This window comes from Solanum verrucosum, unplaced genomic scaffold (genome assembly GCF_900185275.1).
Source record: "Solanum verrucosum unplaced genomic scaffold, falcon-dt-bn FXZP01000087.1, whole genome shotgun sequence".
Lineage (NCBI taxonomy): Eukaryota > Viridiplantae > Streptophyta > Magnoliopsida > Solanales > Solanaceae > Solanum > Solanum verrucosum.
Genome location: NW_026020084.1, coordinates 258606 through 283256, shown reverse-complemented (window position 1 = coordinate 283256; position 24651 = coordinate 258606). Strand labels below are relative to the sequence as shown.

Sequence of the window (24651 nt, the reverse complement as noted above, 5' to 3'; positions counted from 1 at the left end):
GCGATGCAATTATCATAAACCATATTAGAGAACAAATAATCTAAATAAAACTTTTTCTGAAAGCAAACAACTACATTAGTAATGCACAACAAAAGTCCTAGAACCACATACCTAGGCTCTGATACCAACACTTGTAGCGATCCTTTCAAAACAATACCACTACTTAAACAAGAAATTTAATTAAATACTTGCGAAATTTAAAACCATTTAATGAGGGCATACTGATTTTAATTTAGTAGAGGGAATAGATTCATAACAAACTCCAAAAAATATAACATCTAAGCAATTAACTGACCAGATCTTCATGCATATGTTAACCTCACACTCTAGGGTGAAATAACCAGAATATTTAAAACTTCTGAGTACCGAAATCAGCCGGCTCATGCTTCACCGAACTTTCAAGACATATAGTAAATTAGTATATTACAAGACTTGGGTTTACACACCCCAAAAAGATAAAAACATATAACCATACTTATACTACAACCCATGGTGACCTGACCAAATCACCCCTCAAAATATCCTGTCAATATACAGCACAAAGATCATGTACAAGTCCCAAGGTTATACAAAATATATATTCCTATATGCAAATGTGATCTTCCTTAAGGCTTTCAAAATTTCCATCATCAATGGCCAGCTTCAAGCATGATCGTGAACATCCCCTAAGATAGAAACAACTATCGCTAAGCATATAGCTTAGTGGTGTACAAACTATAGGTTTGGAGACCTTAAATTCACCAAGTTATCATTCTCAAGTCAAGGGCAGCACGATCGAAACAAAATCAATAAATCAAGTAAACAATATACAAGGAGTATCAAGTTCAATGTATAAAGGTCTAAATGTCAAGAATGCTCATAGCACAACTTTTCAAGAGATTCAATAACAAGGCTCAGCTAATAAATACATCATTTCGTCACACCAAGCACGAGCAGGTATCAAGAAGGGTCAAAACCCAATAATCAAGAGAACCAAGAACCATATTAAAAAAATGGCTTCCTAGTTCGTACTTAAAATGGACAACTTCCATTCTTAAGACGAACTAAAAATCCAGAATCAAGATGACAAATGAACAGAACCAAGAGGCATGCCAAGAGTGACAAAGTCATAGCCACAAGAAGGACAAGGTCCCAACAAGAGTGCTAAGTGATCAAACAATCCATACAAGTGGGCGAGTTATATAAGCGTCTTTAATGCATTAAATAATACCAATACGACAATGCAAAGTGACAAGAGGTAACCAAGGTACCAAGATAACTTTCAGATATACTAGCAAGTAAAAAGAGTACAAGTATAAGTTTATACACAAACCTCAGTTCTTTACCACAAAAACAGTCCAACAAAACTGCACGAGTCAACCCGTAGACCTAGCAGCGTATCAAAGTCTTCAACTTGTACACGAGGATATACAACATTAAAAAAATGAATTCAATAACTTATTTACTTTCTAGCAACTCAATAATGATGACGTAATATAGGGTTATCATCACAGGTAAGCCTTGCCTGTACAAATACGACTATGCTTCCAAACAGTAAATTCTAGTCATCTTAGTTCATCATGTCGCAACGAATATTTGAAATGGCAAACATCAAAAATGGACTGTATACTCTGCATAAAAGTTGTAGGTACCTCTCTTAAGGTTGCAAACAACCAAGAATCACCGTAAAATGTATTTTGGATAAAAAGATATATTCAAAACACTAACAGTTGTCCATATAGGATTTCAAACTTCAGAATCTGGACAGAACTTGTCCTATGATGCGTCCCATATTTCCAATCCATAACAACGAAATTAGAGTTTAACGTAAACATAAGAGTTGTACATATACGAATTATCTTTCCAAATAATATTTATTCACAGTAAACAAAGTTCTATAGAACGAGATATGGTTAATCTACTAAACACTACCCAGCTCAAAAACAGGTTTTACCACTTACCAAAGAGAAGAGTGTAACTCGATTTCCAGCCAAAAGGACCAAGATTTTCTCTTGTGATCTTGAAGAATAACAGGTTAGATAATGTTCTAAGGGACTTATACTTCAGGTGAGACAAATTTCCTAAGAGGAGGTGTCAAATTATAGTAACACAAGAGGTGCTTATCATATACACAGCTGTCCATAAAAATTGGCTACCCAAATACTCGTGTGCTGCCCAAATGAATACATACAAACCTATATATATATCCTTCACCTCCTTTTAAAGCTATATGTATTCCCAATTAAAACATTACACAAATTCCCGCATACAATACATTAATTTACGATGATAATTATTTTAAGCAAGGTTGCAAATATAACATTATTTCAAGTTCACAAAATGAGAATTAAACATATTATAATAATTAACCAGTGGTTTATTGACATGTGACTCTTGTTAGCATTCTTGGGGTGTTGAAGAAAATTTGCCTAAGTCCTGAGTCACGGAACGGACCTACGGTCCGTAGGTCAGTAGCGTCGACCAAAACCGCGTCCTGAAACATTATTTCCTTATTTCGTTTCCTTTTTGGTTAGGACTTATTTTTCTATTTATAGGGCATGTAAACCTTGTTTTTGGGAGTTAGACTTTATTACTTTTATTCTAGTTCTTGACTTTGGAGATTAACTTGCAACTTTAGCAATTCTTCATTTCCTAAAATCGTTTTGAAGATTTTGACTTTGCAATTCAAGTTGAGATTCTGGATTTCTTCTACTTATTACATAAGTTCATGATTTCTTCATCACAACATATGAATAGTGTTCTTGATATTATGGGTAACAAAATCTACAACTAGGGTTGTGAGTACCATGAGCGATTAACAACGTATGAATAGTAACTAAGTAATTCTTCAATAGTGTTATTGCATGCATTGATAATTCTTTTGCTTAGAAATCTTTTTAACGGTGGCCAACGTTAGAATTTGTCTCGTTACTACTTGCCGAACCAAGGAGGTAATTAACGAGAAAAGAATTATGAACATATATTTAGTGTGATACTATCTAATAGTCTAATGTTGATTGGTGTGAGGGTGAAAACTAAGTCATACATCGATGTGATGTCTAATATGAGGTAAAGGTAAGGGTTAAGTAAATTATACACACGTAGCCGGACCAAGGAGCGGGGTGAAATTCTCTAGATGTCGGGCCAAGGATTTAGAGACACCTAACTTATAACTTTGCATGTAATACACTAGGAAAGGATTGTTATTACTAGGATTCATACATTATGAACTTATGGGGAACACGTACACCCTAGTTACTTTCCCCTTTTGATAACAACTAAAGTTTGAATCTTGCTCATTGATTAGTTAAATAATTTCCTGAATTTGTTTCACAAATCCCTCCCTTTAATTAGTTTTTTTTGGAAATATATTGACCAAATGAATATAATAATTGGTTGAAGTTAAGTCTAAACTACATTCCTCTTGGGATCGACCCCAACCTACAAGTTGGGTTCTTTACATGATAACGATCGCTTATGCTTCTTTAGGGAGGTGTAATTTGAGCGTATCATCGGGTTCGCAAGTTGAGAAGCAAGGAAGTAGCATCAGCCAAGGTTCTGTGAAGAAATCAATTTGTTGAGAAAGCTACTTAGGAAGTTGAGGAGGACATGAGGAAGAGATACCCACATCTCTTTGAGTCCGGAGAAAATCAAAATTAAGGTACTAATCCTTTCTTGGCATTTATTTTAAGTTGGCATATTGTGTTATATATTGATTGTTGGGTGTTTGAGTTGGATGTTAGATGTTACACCCTTAGCCACTTAGAGTAATCTCATTCGACGACGAATAATCTCAAGGGGAGATATTGTAGCATCCCACCTGAGAAATAACTATAATTTTAAAGAATTAATTTTTGAAAGATTGAAAATCTAAAAGTTTGCAAGTTTTCCTAAGTATGAATTTTGGGTCAACTTCAAATGACCATAACTTTCATTACATGAGGAGTTATGTCACGACCAAAAAATGGACATGACGACACTCGTTTTATCCCACCAAGACAAGTTAGCCTAAAACCCAAATATCACAAACTCTACGAAAGTAAGAGGAAATGAAATCTAAAAATATCATAAGTACAGATAACTAAGTCAACTTAATAACACCCCCAAACCTGGTTGTGACGTGTATACGCCTCTAAAGTAATAAAATTGAATCGAAAGAAAGATACATCTCTAAAATGACATTGTTTCTAGAATAGAACAAAATCATAAATAGGACTAAGAAGGTCTGCTGAGATGATAAACAACTACCTCACAAATCTCCACAGGAAGCTTCGTATAAGGAGAGAATAAAGAGTATCCCAAAGATCCGGGTTATTAACCTACAAAAATGCAGTAGCAAAGGGTGAGTACTAAACCACACGGTACTTATCAAGTAAAATTCTAAACACAAGCTAATGGAATAGAATACCAGTACTCCTTACACCCCAACCGAACCTCCACAACTACAACCTTCTTAAAACCAGCCCAACCTAAAAGTTCACAATTACATAGCACACAACTCAACAATAACACTCTAGCAATTACATATCCTCAACAACAAGTTCAATATTCATCAATCATAATTTTCACAAAAAGACACTTACATGATCGGTAACACACAAGATCAAGTTCATCAATGATAACGATGTGCAATGCAATGAAATGCAATGTCAATTATAGTGATGCATGTCTCACCTAATGACACACACCCGCTGTTTCTCAGTCTGGGACCCATGGGGGATATATCTGTCCATGCATCCGTTGCGGCTGTGACACGATCCAACAGTATTCCACAAATACAACCTGCATAAAACCAGCCCAACGTAACAGTTCACGATTTACATAGCACACAGCTAAAAAATAAGACTCTAACAATTACATATCCTCAACAACAAACTCAATATTCATTAATCACAAGTTTCAAAGAAAGAAACTCATAAGATCAGTAACACACAAGATCAAGTTCATCAATGATAAAGATGTGGAATGCAATGAAATGCAATGTCAGTTATAGTGATGTATGTCTGACCTAATGATACTCACCTGCTGTCTCTCAGTCCGGGACCTATGGGGAATATATTTGTCCATGCATCCGTCGCGGCATGAGACACAACCCTAGATAATAAAATTCATTGCGGCGTGTGACAAGTCCCTCGATAATAGAATTTGTTGCGGCGTGCGACACGTCCCTCGAATCATAGTATCCATCGCGGCACGTGACACGTCCCTCAAAATGATACATCCTCGTCAATTCACATAACACTTATCACAACCATGTCTCATAACGAATGCAAATGACAATTTCACACAAATAATGACGAGATGACCATTTTCATAACAATACATAATTCAGAACAACACAACCATGATATATCCTAAAAAATGAATCAATACACCTTTGAAAACCATTCTCAACACATCACACACCATTAATTAATCATATTACCTTTTATACACAATTCACAACAACACAATTGTGATACAACCTCAATAATGAATCAATAAACCTTTCAAACCATTCTCAACACATCATACATCAGTAATTAATCATAATGCCTTTTAGTACCCCTTTTTATCATATGAATTATTCAATATTGACAAGTCAACCCATCACCAAGTCCCATTAATCCCAAACACATACCATAAGGAAATACACGATTCTATACAATTAATAAGGGTTGAGAAATCCACTTCCCTCAAATAATACAACAATCACTCTGGGACTTTAACCTTCCCATTTTATTGAGCTTCCAAATCAATACAATCTATTCAAATAAATAATCACAATAATATTTCAAGACTAAGAACACTAATATTTCTATGTGTCTAGCCTTGACCCAAAAACTCACTCACTCTATAAAACATTCCAGGGTTAAGTCAAAACTTCTCCAAACACTACAACCCTAATAGTTTTCATATAATGTAATACTCCTAATACATATTTACATATCTCAATATCTCAAAACATGTATTGTAACTTGATAACTATAAGAAAGGTTCCAAAATTAAAACCAATACATAGATTGTAACCTTACGGAAACCTTAACCCATATTAACATCCAATCACCCCCTTGTCATTGTAAAACTAGAGGCCCTCATTTCCCACCAAAATAACAAATAATAAAAATAATTAAAACCTAACAATTGATAAAAGTAACGCTGCATAGCAGCAAATAAATTTGCCAAATTGTTATAATCTCATTCACCTTTATACCCACAAAATATGATAGAATAATATACCTCTCTTTTCATGTAATCCATTCTTACCCAATTAATGATTGTTGTCAGAACTTTATCCCCCAAGTCCGAAGAAAATATTACTACAAGTATTCAATTTTCAATTTTTATTATTAATTCAACTTTAGTCTCTCTCGTTTCTTATTCACAGCCCACATTGTGATAATAATACTAATAAACTATTCATATACATAGTACAAGATTTTGCGATGAATGATTTACCTTATTTGTTCTCTCCCTTCTTTCCTTGGTGAATCTTAGGCACAATTGGCTTGTGTTACAAATCACAAGAAATACTTTTTTTAACCTATTCTAATAAATGGGTCAAGTCCTATAGGGTTTTAAATAAATTATGGACTTAACCCATTAGCCACCAACTAAAATTAATTATTTAAAATCACCTATCAATTAAATAATCGTAGCTATCAAAAAGTTTAAAATTTTCAAAATCAACTTCACCGACTAATCAAAAATTACTCGGGGCAACTATCAAAAGGGATAAAATGTTAATTTTATGAAAGTACCAAAAAATGACTTTACGGGTCATTACATTAACCACCACTTAAAATCATGTTCATCCTCAAACAAAACCAAGAAGAAGGAAGAATAACCGACATTACCAAAAGCCTGAGGTATGGCCTACCAGTCATTGTTCAACTCTCTAAGTGAGCTCCTCCTTAAGACCATTCCACCAAGATCAACTACTAGGAACTGAACTTTCGAATCAAACATTGGAAGATCTACCAATCAAGAGCGATTATCAAGCCACATACTAACCCATGAACCAAATCTAAACTGAAACCCACTGGACCATAACACAACTATCATGGCGAATCTTTTTTCACATAACCAAGATGACATTCTGAATCGATACCGGCTACAGCCAGTGGTGAACTTGAACCAACCACCACATACTCATAATGCACAAACCATCATAGATCTTATCAAAATTCTCTTGTCACAACACAATCTTTTTACGAGCTTAAGTTATGAAAATCTATTCTTTAGACATCGGGTACTCATCAAGGGTAAATCCAACTTATCTAACCAAAAGAACGAATTGATCAATTAACCACCTAGAGAGTGATACACCCAATTATACAGAACCTGTAACAGCACTATCAGGATGCTAGACCAGTAGTTGTGACTATAGACAAACCATAATTATTTTAGTAAAACTAGACCCAATGGTCTGTAATTCAATCACACCTAGTCGAAATGTGACCTTGATGATGTGATGAATATTAAAACTATCGTACAACTATAACTAATCATGGTACCTCTTCTATAAGTTCTCATAAGCAAAGTTGTGTGTGGAATCAATAGTATACTTTAACTATCCTAAACAACACCAAATCTAACATAACTAAAATGACGAACTCTGGCCAAGAATGTCACCCTACTAAAAGGATAATCAAACGATCAGTACACCAGATCCACCACTAGGGATCCACCCATAGAAGTGAAAACACACATGTGCATAGGTAGTGAATCAAACTCTAAATAATGTACAGAACGAAGATGGTGGTCACATAATAAAGTACAGAACCAAGGTTAAATAACACAAGATACCCATTTTCATAATGCCTATATCAAATATTTTGATTCATCTGACTATATTTCCTTGATTATTCCCCACCCATAATCAACCAGTCAAGTGCTTATTACAATCATACACATATTTGATTTATAAAACTTCAAATACTTCTCACCGTACTCCATTGAAGCCAAGACACTTAACAGTAACAAAAAATTATAACCACACCGGTGATTTACCCTACTCTCAAACCATCACTGGTATCAAAGACTTCTTAGCAAACACATTGTTGCCTACAGAATTTCCGAGCTATGGCTCAATCTCGTTCCATTTAAACATCCAATGATAGACATGGGTCTAAAAAAAGGTTGATAACACTAATTTCAAATCTGATAATACCTTCTCATCGAGATAAAACTGTTAACTTTCACCCTAAGTCAACTCCACACAAACTTTCACATACAATATTTGAACTACCATTCCAAACTGTCACATACCTCATTCTAAAACTTATAGAAATCCTTGGTTACTCCAATAAGTCTATATAATATGCACACATAACCTTTATTTGCTATCTAAGTGTCCATGTAATACATAATATCAGTGTGTGTAATCTCATGAACAAAGTAGTTTCAATCCCCTCAAAATACTCATTAACCCTGTAGAATTGTAGGTCTATACCGTTGTACATCCATAAGTTATCTATCATAATTTGAACAATTTAGCTCGACATAACCACATAGAACCTTCAACCCATCATTCTTTATGACCCAAACAAAAATTCAATCTTTATAAAAGTCGTTGATAAACCCCTAGTAAGTCTATACCAAACCAGGTCACATCTCATAGTCATATCTTAATTCAAAGGAAAAAATCCATATAACTTTCAATTCTAAACCAAGGGTCTATACGAGAGGTCTTATTCTTTAACCTTTCTTAAATTCTTCCCATGTCAAAAATTTCAAATACCTTGAACTCTTCAATACACCTGACTATTGTTCTTTTCACTAACTCACTTACCAAACTTATCCATTGACCAACGACCCGTGACATTTTATCTTATACTCTAAACCAAAACTTTTAAGTGAAACCCTTCCTTAGGTATTTTAACAATCAAAAGTAACTAATTTTACTATCCAAACCATGGACAAGTCCTTCTAAATGCCTAATATAGTATGTGATCGATCATTTCTTACCTTATCAATTCATACCTTGACTAAATCTGCTATCACGAATGTAAACTTACAATGAAGAACTTGAATTTTGATTCTAGCAATGTAACCTAATTTCCTTATCTATCAATATTGTCTCATTTCTCGATGATTCTATGAAATGCATACCTTATCTTATCCTTGATCGACTCTCCATCGATCTTATTGTATTCATCAAAAGGATTTAAACCATACCATATAAATGACTCAAAACCATAGGAGAACTTATCACCACACTCTAGTAACATATGTAGAGTATTTTTTTTTCAAATCTTACTCAAATTTTATTAACCAGTCTGATGAATATGTGACACTATTACCAGAACCAGAGCAAAATGGATGGAACCATTCATCTCTCATTCTAATTTTTCTACTCTCTATGAAGATATATCTTTAGCCCTTACAATCAGAGTTCATATCCTTGCTCCCACTTCCTTCAGAAGGCTAAACTACATCCCACTAATTTTTTCCATTTATGACTCCAACTCCTTTCAATTCTATTCGAGTAATGTCTCAACACATCCTACAGTTTTCCATATGACCACACCACTCACCAATTAGTAGCACACCACAACCTTAGATACTCACAAGAGGTCATTACAATATAAAAATTCATTTAACCAGCAATCCTTATTATATAGTTGCATGTCAATTACAATCCATCACGAACTCTTATAGTCATCATGCTTAATTAGCTCTGGTCATCACCATAAAGTCAACTTTTTCATCAATATGACACCTTAAACCCAGTTATACTAATAATATTCAAAGCACTAACCCACTTTTATATTAATTATTTTTTTACTAAAATTTTCAATTACATTTACACAAGTATACTTTTTGGGACTTCCCTTACCCAGAAGCTTGTTATTCTGGTATCTATTTATTCCATTGGACCTTCAAATGAAATCATCGGTCCTCATTTAGAACCCTCATGAAACACTTCTCAACTTAACACATTAATATCGTATCAACAATCCATCACTAAAATTATTAACCCCAAATAGCCCACACATTTTTGCCCATTAACTAACAACAATACACTATCAAATTTGTTCGATCTTTCATCCTTAGCGATATGCAGTACTTCATAGATCAGGTCGAAAGCAAAACCAACACAATCGATAAATATAACCAAGTAAGAATCAGTACCATTATAGTAGCCGTATCATGACTTTCTTTCATATACACTTAATAAATAAAATCATAGTAGAGATTCCGACCTCAATTGGCCCAACATCATTCCTATCATTCGCTAAGAAATTCATCTACATGTTAAGAAAACTTTACTTACAATATTTTCCATAGTGACAATGATCATTATTTAGCCACCCATTTAGTCATTCCACTTTCAATTGTCAAACCACTCAAGAAATTGCCTATACCACATAAGTAATATTCCTCTATTTGTGAAACTAACCTGAAAAAGATAACACATTCATGAAATCCCTCAAATAATTGTTCAACCTCATGATTTGAATATCCTTAAAATGCTTCATGAAGTCATCACCTTACTCAAACATTTCAAATTGTTAAACATTCTTAATCTAACCACGTATCCTTTCCATAAGTCTATACCTTCTAAACGAAATCTAACTTCCAAGCCATACATGACACCAACTACTCGGATGAAGAACCATGCACGATTGATCAATTTAAGTGAGATAATGGAATGAAGCACTGGGGAATCAGATCGGACCAAGGACATATGATAGAGATTCCATAAGTGAATTTTTTTCCTAGAAGTCACAGTAACCTCTCGGAGATAAGTACAGACTTCTCTGTACGGATCCTCGAGACTCTACTTAGACTCGGCTTGTATAAACGTTACACCTATGAACCTGGGCTCTAATACCATTTTGTCACGACTCAAAAAATGGACGTGATAACACTCGTCTTATCTCACCAAGACAAGTCAGCCTAAAACCTAAATATCACAATCTATGCCAAAGTAAGAACAACTAAAATCTCAAATATAATATGTTCGGATAACTAAGTCAACTTAATAAAATCCATAAAACCTGGTTGTCACATGTATAAGCCTCTAAAATATTACAATTAAATCGAAAAAAATATACAAGTCTCAGATGACATTGTTTCTAGAATAGAATAAGATCATAAATAGGAGTAAGAAGGTCTGTTGAGATGATCAGCAGCTAACTCACAAATCTGCACAGGAACCCTCGGATAAGGAGAGAATAGAGAGTACCTTGAAGATCCGAGCTAGTAAACTACAAAAATGTAGTAGCAAGGGGTGAGTACAAAACCACACGGTACTCAACAAGTATATTTCTAAACTCAAGCTAAGGGAATAAAATACGGGTACTCCTTACACCCCAACCAAACCTCCACAAATACAACCTGCATAAAACAAGCCCAACCTAACAATTTGCATTGCACGTAGTTAAACAATAAAACTCTTAAAATTACATATCCTTAACAACAAGCTCAATATTCATTAATCACAAGTTTCACAGAAAGGCACTCACAAAATCAGTAACACACAAGATCAAGTTCACAAAGAATAAAGATGTGTGATGCAACAAAATGCAATGTCAATTATAGTGATACATATCTGACCTATTGATAGACGTATGTTGTCTCTCGATAATAGAATCTATCACGGTGACATGTTCACACAAATAATGAGGAGATGACCATTTTCATAACAATACACAATTCAAAACAACACAATCGTGATATACCCTAAAAATGAAACAATAATCCTTTCAAAACCATTCTCAGCACATCACACACTAATAATTAATCACATTGCCTTTTATACACAATTCACAACAACACAATTGTGATACAACATCAAAAATTAATTAATAAACCTTTCAAACCAATCTCAACACATCCTACACCAATAATTAATTAGATTGCTTTTTATTATCCCTTTTTCATCATTAGAATTATTCAATATTGAAAATTCAGCGCATCACAAAGTCCCATTACTCCCCAATACTTACCACAAGGAAATACACGATTCTACAAACTTAACAACGGTTTAAAAATCCACTTGCCTCAAATAATTCAACATCTCTCCGAGACTTCAAATTTCCTCTTTCATTGGGCTTCCAAATCAATACAATCTATTCAAATAAATAATCACAATAAAATTTCAAAACTAACAACACTCATATTCCTATGTGTCTAGCGTTGACCTAAAAACTCACTCAATCTTTAACAAAGTCTAGGGTTAAGTCATAACTTCTCCAAACACTACAACCCTAATAGTTTTCATATAATGTAATGCACCCAATATTTAATTACATATCTCAATATCTCAAAACTTGAATTGTAACTTGATAAATATAAGAAAAGTATCAAAATTGAAACCAATACATAGTTAGTAACCTTACGAAAAACTTACCCCATATTTACATCCAATCACCCCTTTATCATTTTAAAAATAGAAGCCCACATTGGACACAAAATTAAAAAAAAAAAAAAATTTAAAACCTAACAATTGATAAAAGTAACGATGCGTAGCAGCAAATAAATTTGCCAAATTGTTATAATCTCTTTCACCTTTATACCACAAAATATGATATAATAATATGCCCCTCTTTTCTTGTAATCCATTCTTACCCAATTAATGATGGTTGTCAGAACTGTCTCCCCCACATCCAAAGAAAATATTACTACATGTATTCAATTTTAAATTTTTATTGTTAATTCATCTTTAGTTTCTCTTTTTTCTTATTGACATCCCACATTGTGATATTGATACTAATAACTCAAGGATGTGGCTCGTATCTGGTTCACGCAGTCGAAAGGTAGTAGCTCAGTGCCTGTAGGTCAATTTATCTCTTACCTTATTGCTAGGAAACTGATTTCTAAAGGGTATATATATCATTTTGTTTAGGTTAAGTATTCAAAACGAAACCCCAACTCTTGAATTAGTCCCAGTAGTAATAAGTTTCCACAAGTGTTCCAAGAAGATCTTCTCGGAGTTCCTCCTGAAAGGGAAATTAAATTTTGCATAGATCTCCTTCCAAATACGCAACCCATTTTAATACCTCCCTACAAAATGCCTCCAGCCGAGCTTAAGGAATTGAAAGAGCAGTTGAAAGACCTTCTACATAAGGGATTCATTAAACCTAGTATCTCTCCATGGGGTTCTCAAGTGTTGTTCGTGAAAAAGAAAGATTGTTCTCTGAGAATGTGCATTGACTATCGGCAGTTGAATAAAGTCACAATCAAGAATAAGTATCCCATACCTAGGATTGATGACTTGTTCGACCAACTTCAGGGTGCTAGTTACTCAGATCCGGGTATCATCAGCGCAGAGTCAGAGATACTAACATTCCGAAGATGGCCTTCAGGACTCAGTATTGTCATTATGAATTTGTAGTAATGTCTTTTTGATTAACAAATGCTCATGCAAATTTCATGGACCTAATGAACATGGTGTTCAAATAGTATTTGGACTTGTTCGTTATCGTCTTTATTAATGATATCCTCATTTATTCTCAGAATAATGAGGAGAAGGCGAATCATCTAAGAGTTGTTCTGCAAACTCTCAAAGATTGCTAGTTATTCGCTAAGTTCAATAAATGTGCATTCTGGTTACAGTCAGTTGCCTTCCTTTTTCATGTGGTATACATCGAAGGGATCTGAGTGGATTCTCAGAAAATTGAGGCAATACAACATTGACCCAAACCCACCTCCCCAATAGATATGAGAAGTTTCTTGGGTTTGGCCAGTCATTAAAGTAGATTTGTTAAAGGATTTTCATCAATGGCTTCCCCATTGACTATGTTGACTCAGTAAAAGGTCAAATTTCAATAGTGAGATGAGTGTGAGAAAAGATTCTCAGAACTGAAGATTAGGTTGACTACAACTCCAGTTTTGACCCTACGAGATGGTTCAAGTGGGTATGTTATTTATTGTGATGCATCTAGGGTCGGCCTAGGTTATGTGTTGATACAGTGAGGTAAGGTCATAGCTTATGCTTATAGAAAACTTAAAGTCCATGAGAAGAACTACCCGACTCATGACCTCGAGCTTGCAGCCGTAGTATTTTCCCTAATTATTTGGAGACATTACTTGTATGGTATTCATGTTGATGTATTCAAATATCATAAACGCTTCCAGTATGTGTTCACCAAGAAGAAGTTTAATCTTTGTTAGAGGAGATGGCTTGAATTCCTCAAATTCTATGACATGAATGTGCTTTACCATCCTGGTAAGGCCAATGTAGTGGCTGGTGCTCTCAGCAGTCTATGGGTAGTGTAGCACATGTTAAGGAAGAAGGAAAGAGTTAGCAAAAGATGTTCACTGGCTTGCTCTCTTAGGAGATAGCCTTCTGAACATTTCAGATGGTGGTGTGCTAGTTAAGAATAGATCAAAATCTTTATTTGTAGCGGAGGTTCAGGAAAAACAAGATAGTGATCCTATATTACTTCACTTGAAAAGTGCAGTCCATCAACAAAAAAATTAGGTTTTTTCCCAAGGGGGAGATGGTGTACTTTGTTACCAGGGTCGCTTATGTGTTCCTAATTTCGGTGACTTGAGGCAGCAGATCCTTATGAAAGGTAATAACTCTAGGTATTCCATTAATCCAGGTGACACTAAGATGTATCCTGATCTACGAGAAGTCTTTTGGTTGAACGACATGAAGAGGGACATAGCAGATTTTGGGGCTATGTGTTCTAACTGTCAATAGTTTAAGGTAGAACATCAGAAATCATGAGGTATGACTCAAGAGATTAACATTCCTACATGGAAGTGGAAAGTGATAAACATGGACTTAATTACGGGCTTAACTCGTACTCACAGACAACATGACTCCATTTGGGTGACAGTGGAAAGAGTTACTAAGTCCGCTCACTTCTTGGTTGTCAAGACTACATATTCAGCGGAGGACTATGCAAAACTCTACATCCATGAGATAGTCAGGCTACATGGGGTTCCTTTGTCTATCATCTCAGATGGAGGTCCTCTAGTTACCTCTCATTTCTGGAAATCATTTGAGAAAGGTCTTGGTGCTCAAGTAAATCTCAGTACAATATTTCATCCATAGAAAAATGGTCAAGCAGAACGTACCACTCAGACCTTTCGGGCTATGTTAAGAGCTTGCGTGATCGATTTCAAGGGTAATTGGGATGATCACTTATCTCTCATACAGTTCGCTTATAATAATATTTTCTATTCCATTATTTAGATGGCCCCATATGAGGCATTGTATGAGTGTAGATGCAGGTCCCCGATTGGTTGGTTTGATGTAGGTGAAGCAACCATAATAGTGCCAGATTCAGGTCATGAAGCTATGGAAAAAGTTCACCTTATCAGAGATAGACTAAAGAAAACTTAGAGTCCTCATAAGTCCTTTGCCAATGTGAGGAGAAGGGACTTGGAGTTTGCAATTGATGATTGGGTTTTCTTGAAGGTGTCACCAATGAAGGGAATACTGAGATTTGGGAATAAAGGGAAGCTCAATCCTAGATATGTAGGTCCTTATAGAATCCTGAAAAGGATTGTTAATGTGGCTTATACGTTAGAGTTGCCAGCACAACTAGCAGCGATCAATCCTATTTTTCACATTTCCTTGTTGAAGAAGTATGTGGTTGATCTGGCATCGATAGTACCATTAAAGAGTGTAATTGTGAAGGATAGTCTCACTTATGAAGAGGTTCCAGTCGAGATCCTTGACCATCAAGTTTGTAGGTTGAGAAATAAAGAAGTAGTTTCAGTGAATGTTTTGTGGAGGAGTCAGTCTGTAGAGGGAGATACTTGGGAAGAAGAAGCAGTCATGAAGGCCAAGTATCCTCATCTCTTTCCATCCGATTTTGTTTCAGCTTGAGGTAATAGTTCCTCTCCAGTCTCTTGGTTTACTCTTGCGTAAATTCAGTCTCAGTATGTTGTTCCTTTAGTTGTTCTTTCATTTCAGCATATTTGCACGTTCTTGGAACTCAGTTCAGTTAGATATAAGTTTAATTTCTAGCACTTAGTGGTAGGGATTGCAGCTCCTTCCCTCTATACTCAACAAGTTTAGACTTTATTCGAGGATGAATGTTTCCAAGGGGGATAATGTAACACCGCGTATTCGAGAAAGACAAAAATGTAGATTTTTTTTCAAAACCTACAGGTGCCACATGGTTTGGGCCACGAACAATAGGTATGGTCCATGATTGGCCACCCAAAACCCCAAGAAAAATTATGACCCACTGCAGGACCTACGGACCGTAGGTGGGACCACAGTTCATAGTCCAGGGACTGTGGATCGTGACCCCCATCACCAAGTCTCAAACGCAAACTGACACCCTGCCAGGACAGACCCTCGGTCAGGGTCCGTCGATGGTCTCGTCAACTATTAAGTTAAGGTAATTTTTGTCATTTCCCCTATGTATTGGGCACCTAAACTACACCGTTTAATACCTAAACTACGTCGTTTTACTCAGTTTAATCCTAATAATCTAGTCAGAACCTAACCAAAACCTTTTTTCTCCAAAATCACCAAAACTTAGAGCAAAAAAAAAGGAGAAAGAGTCTAGCAGCTGCTCAAGAACTAGCAGAAGGTTTGCTTCAAATTTCATCCCCGTAATCCAAAGGATTTCTCTGTAGATTTCATCACCAGGTATGTGGGATTTTACTAGTAGGTTCCTTTGATCCACTAGGTCCCTAGAATTTAGTCAATTCCTTAATTCTCTAAATATTGTTTAGGCCTAGGGTTTCTAAAACCTTGGATAATTGTTATGATTTGAGTTACTATAGTATGTATAATATAAATATCATGTTTTCTTGGAAACATTCTTTAATTCCGTGTATGAAACTTAGAACCCTAGTTTGTGTAGATTCTCCTAGTTCAGGAATTGCACTTGTTAGGTCAGTTAAATAGATAATCATGCTTCAGTTTTCAAATGTCACATTATCAGATTGCATGTCAGTATTTCAAGGTATTCAGTATGACAGTTACATTTGTATCATATACATATTCAGTTGGGAGTAGACTTAGTATCGAGATGGACTAGGGTTCAGTGTACTCTCATTGTCCTAGAACTACGTTCCCTCATAGGAGTATAAGTCCCCTCTGTTGGGCATCAGAATTAGTGATCACGCGAGTCATGCCATTATACCTCTGGCAAGGTATATTGGGTCCTATCGATGGGGCGTATACATCAGACTCCATGTTTGGCTCACGTGGTTTCATGTCGATTGATAGTAGCTCCCACAGTCAGACTCCTAGTGCATGGACCGGTTCTTCAGTACATACTTTAGTATTCAATTTAGCATGTAAGGTTCATGATTAACACTTGGTCATTGCATTCAATTTAGCATTGAAGTTAAGTTTCAATATTTATATTCCTGCTCAGTTTATGTCATTGCTCAGTTATGCTTTGTTCAGCTTATATATATTTGTTCAGTTTAGTATTTATATCATGCATGGTCAGTACATTTCAAGTACTAACACATACTCTGCGCTACATTTTTTCATGATGTAGGTTCAGGTACTCAACATCCAGATTATGCTTAGATCGATTCTCGGTCCGCATTCAACAGCTTCAGTGATGAGTCCTTATATTCTAAGGACAACAAACATGCTTTCATTTTAGTCTTTACTTTATGTTTTCTATTTTATTATAGTTAGATGGGGGGCATGTCCCAGCAACTCAACTCAGTTAGAGGCTTTTTCAGATATAGTAAAAGAATCAGCTTTTATTAATGAGCTTATCTTTCAGTTATTGTTAATCTATTTGTATGTTTTATACATTCAAATTACATGGGTAATCCCCATTTTCTCGGTTATCTATTATTTAGCTTCCGTATAGTATTTGTCTTTTTTAATAGTTTGAGTATGCTTATGATATGCCAGACACAGGGTAAGCTTGGGGTCACTCGTGATCCTAGGTCCTGTGTTACGTGAAGGTGGTAGCCTCGGGTGCGACACTTTTGTTCTTCGTTCGTCATCCTGTATGGAGTTTCTATATTGTCATTGGGATCGTTGAGTTGATTTGTTCATGTCTATATTTCAACATGAACTCTATGTTGAGTTAAAAATCTTGAGAATCCATTAAAGCCAAAACTTGTGTTTTAAACTATGTTTTTGAGGAAAGTTTAAAGAGACATTTTTAGTAAAGTTTAAGGGAGCTAAGTATTCCCTAATGTATCATTTTTACACTGAGAAAAGAGAAATTTTGATTTCTAAAAGGAGTTTATTAGTTCAAAGATATTTCAGAGCAGTTACCTCTTTTAAGAGGATAGTTTGAGCAATTATCTCAAACCACAGAAAGAGTTTATTTTAATACGTTTGAGCTTGAGTATAAATTATTTGAAGTAGTATTAAGCACTGATATGGGAATGAGTTTAAAAAACTCACATTCCTCGTAAACCATGTATCCAACATGGGTAAAAAATAATGCTTTTTAGATGAATCCTTAGGGCCTTGATGCATAGCTTAGTGGATCCACTTAGTTGAGGTGTTCTATACTCCTGCATGGTGAAGACAATTCTGGTAGCGTGGTTAGATATTGTATCATCACATAGCTAAGTTATGGTTGTTAGTTAGAGAATCTCCCAAATAAGAGTAAATAGTATTTTATTGTATTCTTATATACATTCTTGAGTTGACATATGTTATTTATAAAGATTTAACTATTGCATCTCTTATTGTTGCCTTTTTATTGAAGTTGTGTTGAGGTGATTATTTTTCCAGTCTTATCTGTTCAGTTACCCATGCCTCCAATTCTCCTTGCATACTCGTACATTAAATGTACTAATGTCATTCGACATGCATCCTTTTATGATGCACATACAGGTATTCAAGATTATCAACAGGTGCTTCATTGAGATCAGTCTACACTCTAGTTAGCTTTTGGTGAGCCTCCTTGTATTCTTGAGGCCTTCACATTTACTTTCAGTTTAGTATTTTTGAGATGTTGTGGGTCTTGTCCCTATATCCTTCTTTCATAGTAGAGCTTCATAGTTAGTTATAGTTGAGGAGTCTTTCCATATTTACTTTCTTTTTCAATTTTTGGCAAACATTAAATATTGTTATTGAGTACTTTCCAGTCATTGTGAGTTGGGTATTTGAGTTTAATGAATTTAATTCAGTTTTAAGCCTATTATTGCTCAAATATGTTTTCCACTTGTAGTCAGCCGGGATGAGGGTTCACTTGTGTCACGCCCGAGCCTACACCCTGGATGCGAATGACACTCGAGAAACATTACTTGTCCCAAGCAAACCCTTGGCCTGGCTCAATACTTAGGCCACCAATCAAACTCTGGGACTGCAAGTGGTATCAATGGAGCTCGTGTTGATGACCATAGTTACTTGTATTTGCATCATGAATTATACGGGCCAAATGGTGTCAGTACATGAAATGTATGAGCATGCAAGGGGAACTCTAAATCACATACATAGGCTTGATCTGATAGAAAGAAAGAACATACTTACGTCATATCAACTCAACTCAACTCAACTCAAAGATACTCAAGCTAGGATACTCAAACGCAAAAATACTCCACTCAGTTCAAGAATACCTAACTCATAATAAAGCAACAATAAAAGATGCAATATGAAGAAAGTTATTTAAAATAGTAGATAATAACATAATAAAGCAACAATAATAGATGCAATATAATGAAAGTTATTTAAAATAGTAGATAATAACTCAAGGTATGTAAAAATACAATAATAACTCTTTACTCTTTTTTGGGAGATTCTCTAACGGACAACCATCACTATGAGTTATGTGATGATACAACGTCTCGCATATGCTGCCAGAACTGTCCTATACTTTGCCGGAGTATAAGACATCCTCAACAAAGTGGATCCACTAAGCTATGCTAAAAAATCAATAAGGAATCATGTAAAAAGTATGATCCTTTACCCATGTTGGCATACATGGTTAATGAATACTTTGACTTGTCTGAACTCATCCTCATATCGGTGCTCAATACAACTACCAATAATATAACTCATGTTCATATGTTTAAAAACATTTCCTCATCCTAAACTTTAATATTATTACTAAAAATATTCTCTTAAAAGATAGGGTACTCAAAACTCCTCATGAATTTATTTGGAAATCAAGGTTTCCCCTAATTTTAAATGTAAAAAAGAATTTACTCTTGGGAATACTTAGTTCCCATATATTCATTTTAAAAAATAAAACTCAACACTTTTCATCCTCATACTCAAGTACTCAAGTCTTAAACAAACATTTTAAAAGTTTGTAAAAGACTTCTCAAAATGACTAAAAGGACTCCCTCGAACTTTACTCTCAACTCAATCTTGAATTTTAAATGTGAATTCAATAATTATGATTAGGATATAGGGTCTCTCAATTAGTAGATGGGGTTTAGATAGTTGATAATAAGAAACGAGCAAAAACTCAGACTAGGGAGCATGAGCGTGACGCAGAGAAGAATTAAAATATTTGGTCGCAAAATAATTTTTAAAATAGTGGAGTCCTAACCCCTCCACGACGCGGAGAGAAAGGTAATTTTCTGGGAACTGGATTTTCAAGCATCTCCGCGATGCGGACTCGGGCGTGTAATTTTGCCTGGTCTTTTCTTTCTCTCCCAAACTCGATTCAACTCATACCCATTGCCGAATCTAAGGTCAAAACTCACAAATTCTTATAGCCCAGAACAATCTTAGTGAAGCCCACGCAAGGAACTATCGATTTACTTAACTCATTCCTAAACCCTCGCCTCAAGAACTCAAAGCAACACTCCATTACCAATTAAATTCAAAAACCTTTCAAGATCTCAACAATTCAACATTTAAGAATGAACTCATGGGTAAAAGACTACATGATTGGGGTGAAGGTGAACAAACCCAACAATAAGGAAGCTTACATACTTCGAAGGAATCAAATCCTTGAAGAAAATCCTCAAACTTGATGAATGCTTGAGGCTTCCTCCCTTTTTCTCCTCTTGATCATTTTTAGAATTTAGCCTAGTCTGATTCTAATCAGCTTTGACCCCTAATTAGGTGAAAAACACGCTTCAGACTAATGAAGTATGGAAAATGCCAATTTACCCCTCCTTAAAACGGATGAACTGCTTTAATTGGATATGATGAATTCAAATGGGCATATCTCCCTCATACAAACTCAAAATTTAGCAAACTTGGTGGCGTTGGATAGAGGACTTAAAGATCTTTCATTTGATATCTTATGGGCCACCTAACTCATTCTGTATTGAAAGTTATCGTCGTTTAAAGTTGACCCAAAACTCACAACTTAAGACTAACTTGCCAAATCCTTAAAGGGAGCAACAATGCTTCTTGAGTACCGGCCACATCCAGGGTGTAGGCTTTGGTCGTGAGAATTATGAAGTAGCCTCAAGAAAAAGTTTGGTTAGCAATGGAATGCGTGTCAAGATCAATAAGAAAATAAATTTAAGGATTATCTACTTACGACTAAAAAAAATTATTAGGAAACAAAATAATTTGTAATCATGCAAGAAATTTGACTTTCTAAATTAAATTTAAGTTTTTGGTATATAAAGAAGTTACATAGAATTTTAAATTTCTGAAATTTAATGGTAAACAACTATAGTAAATTATTTACAAGCTTTACATATTTTATAGTTTTCAATTCTTTCTATCTCTAGGATGTCCTTTTCAAAGAAACTAAAAACCCTCATTTTTGTCCCTTGATTTTCACCCACAATTACATTACTTCTCTACTTATTCTTTATACATTTTCTCCATTTTTATATCGTATTTCACCTTTTATTTTTAATGTTTCATAAATGGTCCACATTACCCATGACCTACAAATTCTCCCAAAATTTACCCCGATCTATGTTAGATTTCTTTGAGCTAGTTTATTAAATAAATATTAAATTTATGAGTTATCAAGTTATTTAATGAACCACAATGCAAGCAATAGATGAAATTATTATGTCTCCTCATAGCTAGAGGTACTTTGGTTGGAGGCATTTCAAATAGGTAATTATTTTTACTATAGTTTATTGATCATAATATTGGGTAAATTTATGATTTTATTTGTTGAATTTATAAAATATGATTTTTACATATACAACTTGCATAACTATAATCAAAATAGGAGCAAATAGGAGACAAAATATTTCTCTATCATTTGTACCGGAAAAAGTGTATTTGATATTAGAGAATAATATATCGTTCAAATATACAATTGAAACTGTATCATTTGTGGTGATCAATACTTCTGTGTGATAATTCTTCTTAATTTTGTATGTGAAAAATTAGATAAACGTAATATTTTCTTTTTTTTAACGTTTACGCCATGAGTAATGATGTCTCTCCATTTATGTGAGTATTCATCACAAATCATTATCAAACCTAAAAATTGTGGTAGATTAGTGGTGGATGCAAAAATAAAGTCAATAATTATGATGGTATTTGTAATATACGTAGAATATAATCTTAATTATCGAGTGATATCTTATTGAGACGAGTTTTTTCTACAAAAAATATCCTACTTGAGGAGGCACAAATGTTTTTTTAAAATTCACCCTCGATGGAAACATCTCACACAGTGAAGAAGTCTATAACTTAATTTATTTTTCAAAGTATGATCAATTAGTGATTTTTAGTGAATACAATTAGATGTATTAATTTTTAAATATTACAAAAAAAGAGAATTGTCATACCTCAATTCATATTCGACTACTTAGTTTATTACTAGATAGTAGCCTTTTTAGTCAAATTTTTAGGCTTTTATTGATAAATTCCAAACACAAATACATAACTCAATTGGGACTAAAACCCAAATCTATTAAGATGTAACCAAACAATCTAACAAACACAACCCAGTTCAGATCCTGCCTAAAAACTAATCCCTATAAATACTTCCTTAAGTCTAGGGTTTTCTAAATCAACTTCTTTTCCTTCTCTGACCTTCATCCCTAAGAACCTGAAAAATGTTCCCTCTTTGGGCTAACAAGAGGTTTTGCCTCCTCATCTAATGGATCAATGTTAAATTCGTCTCCTTGCTTCCTTTTTTATCAGCCAAATAACAGTAAGTCTTTTCTATTTTCCTTATTTCTTAGTTCACTTGCCTGTTTCATCTAACCAAAGTGCCTTTACAGTTGTGTTCTCTTATTCAATGGACTGTGCTCCTTGTGCGTTACTTCTGGATCTTATCTCAAAGGAAGGATGCTAAATCATTAGGTTGGTGATTGCTACTTCTTTTTTTTCATTCTTTCCATCATCTTGGATTTCTTCTATTTTTGTTGCCTTAGAGGTGGTGCTTGAATGAAGTGCATGGGTAGCTTCTTTCCACCTTCTCATACTAGTGATTAGAGCTTCTTCTAGGCTAAAACGTCTCCATCTGGCTCAAATCCCCTTCTTTTTCTTGATGAAAATAGTCTAGGCTAATTAACAATTCACATTTCTTATTTACCCTGTGTCTTTTCTAAATGATGTATATGTGAAAAACCTATGTTGTAGCTTCCCCTTCCCCATTATCTCCTTATCGATGATCTTTTAGATATGAACTTTTTAATTTGTCGTTATTTATAATCAATGGAAGAGCGGATATTTTTGTCAAGGGTGTTCATACTTTTATGAAATGGGGTCACTTAATCTTTTTAATCAAAATTTAAAAAATCTTATTACTCAACTCTGTTTCTAAAAGAGTGGCCTAGTTTGACTAGATACGAAGTATAAGAAAATAAAGAATATTTTTGAATCTTATGGTCCTAAATTAAAGTTATATCAAATGTACAAAATTTCTAGTTAATCTTGTGGCCTTAAAAATGTCATGTGGAATGCTAAAATTAAAATGTTTTCAAAAAAGAAAAAGCGATCATTCTTTTTCAAACAAAGTAAAAAGAAAAGTAGGTCATTCTTTTTCAAATATGTGTATTTTTTAATTTTTAGACGAGAAAGTCAAACACTGAATGACGTCCTTAGCTTGATTTAATTAGTAAAAAGGAACTTCTTGTTCTTTTAATAATAAAAGAGAGTTTTTCACTTTTTTCTTCCACAACAAAAGAGGACCTTTGTTAAAGTGAAAAAAAACTAAATATAGTTGTAGGAGCCTAGGGTCGTACCCAACCCTCTAAGAAAAATTTGCATTGCTTTAGCCACAGATCTATCTTTCTCTTTTGTTTCAAGGGTGTTCAACAATTAGTATATATTCAACAATATCTATATTTAACCTATTCAAAAAAAAAAACTGACGAATGGTGTTCATCTGATCACCCATAGGTGTGTGTATCTTCGCTCATGTTTATAATTTTTCTTCCTTTCACATCCATTCTTTGAAAAATTGTGAATATGCAATTTTTTTTTATAGTAATGCTTGCCAAGTAGTCTACAAGTTGATTTTCTTCTCTCATTGTTTGTTGAAATCTCTTCCCTCATTGTATGCTGAAATCTCTTCCCTCATTGTATGCTGAAATTTGTATTGTTTACCTTGTGAGTCGTCCCTAAATTTTCAACTATTTTGTTTATTATCCACAGACTTCCTAAAAAGTACTCATATTTATTGAAATATCAAAAGCAGAAAGATGATTGATAACTATAACTGACATACCAAGAATAAATTTACATCTGATGTGATATTTTTTTTATAAAATTTTGATGCCCTCATTGTATATTTCAATGATGTTGCTCTTCAATGGGATTTATAAGCAAAGCTAAGCTCTTTGATGTTCTCAATTTCATGGTAACTACAAGCTATGCATGTGATATTATGGGTGGAGAGCTCTTTCAACCTCTTTACAAAGATAAATCTTAGTCATATTTTTTGCTATTAA

At 34.4% G+C, this 24651-nt stretch overlaps 1 protein-coding gene across 1 annotated transcript; it reads left to right on the top strand.

The window, feature by feature from the left end:
* Window positions 1-14695: 14695 nt before the first annotated feature.
* Window positions 14696-15754, top strand: LOC125824261 (uncharacterized). Its single transcript, XM_049503615.1, has 3 exons — window positions 14696-14944; window positions 15116-15229; window positions 15341-15754. Exons 1-3 carry the CDS (start codon window positions 14696-14698, stop codon window positions 15752-15754), a joined length of 777 nt encoding a protein of 258 aa, XP_049359572.1.
* The last annotated feature ends 8897 nt before the right edge of the window (window positions 15755-24651 follow it).

Coding starts and splice junctions, on each gene's coding strand:
- LOC125824261 (XM_049503615.1), top strand. CDS start 14,696: ATGGACTTAATTACGGGCTTAACTCGTACTCACAGACAACATGACTCC. Junction 14,945..15,115: donor AGAAAGGTCTTGGTGCTCAA/GTAAATCTCAGT, acceptor TCCATTATTTAG/ATGGCCCCATATGAGGCATT. Junction 15,230..15,340: donor GTCATGAAGCTATGGAAAAA/GTTCACCTTATC, acceptor GTTTTCTTGAAG/GTGTCACCAATGAAGGGAAT.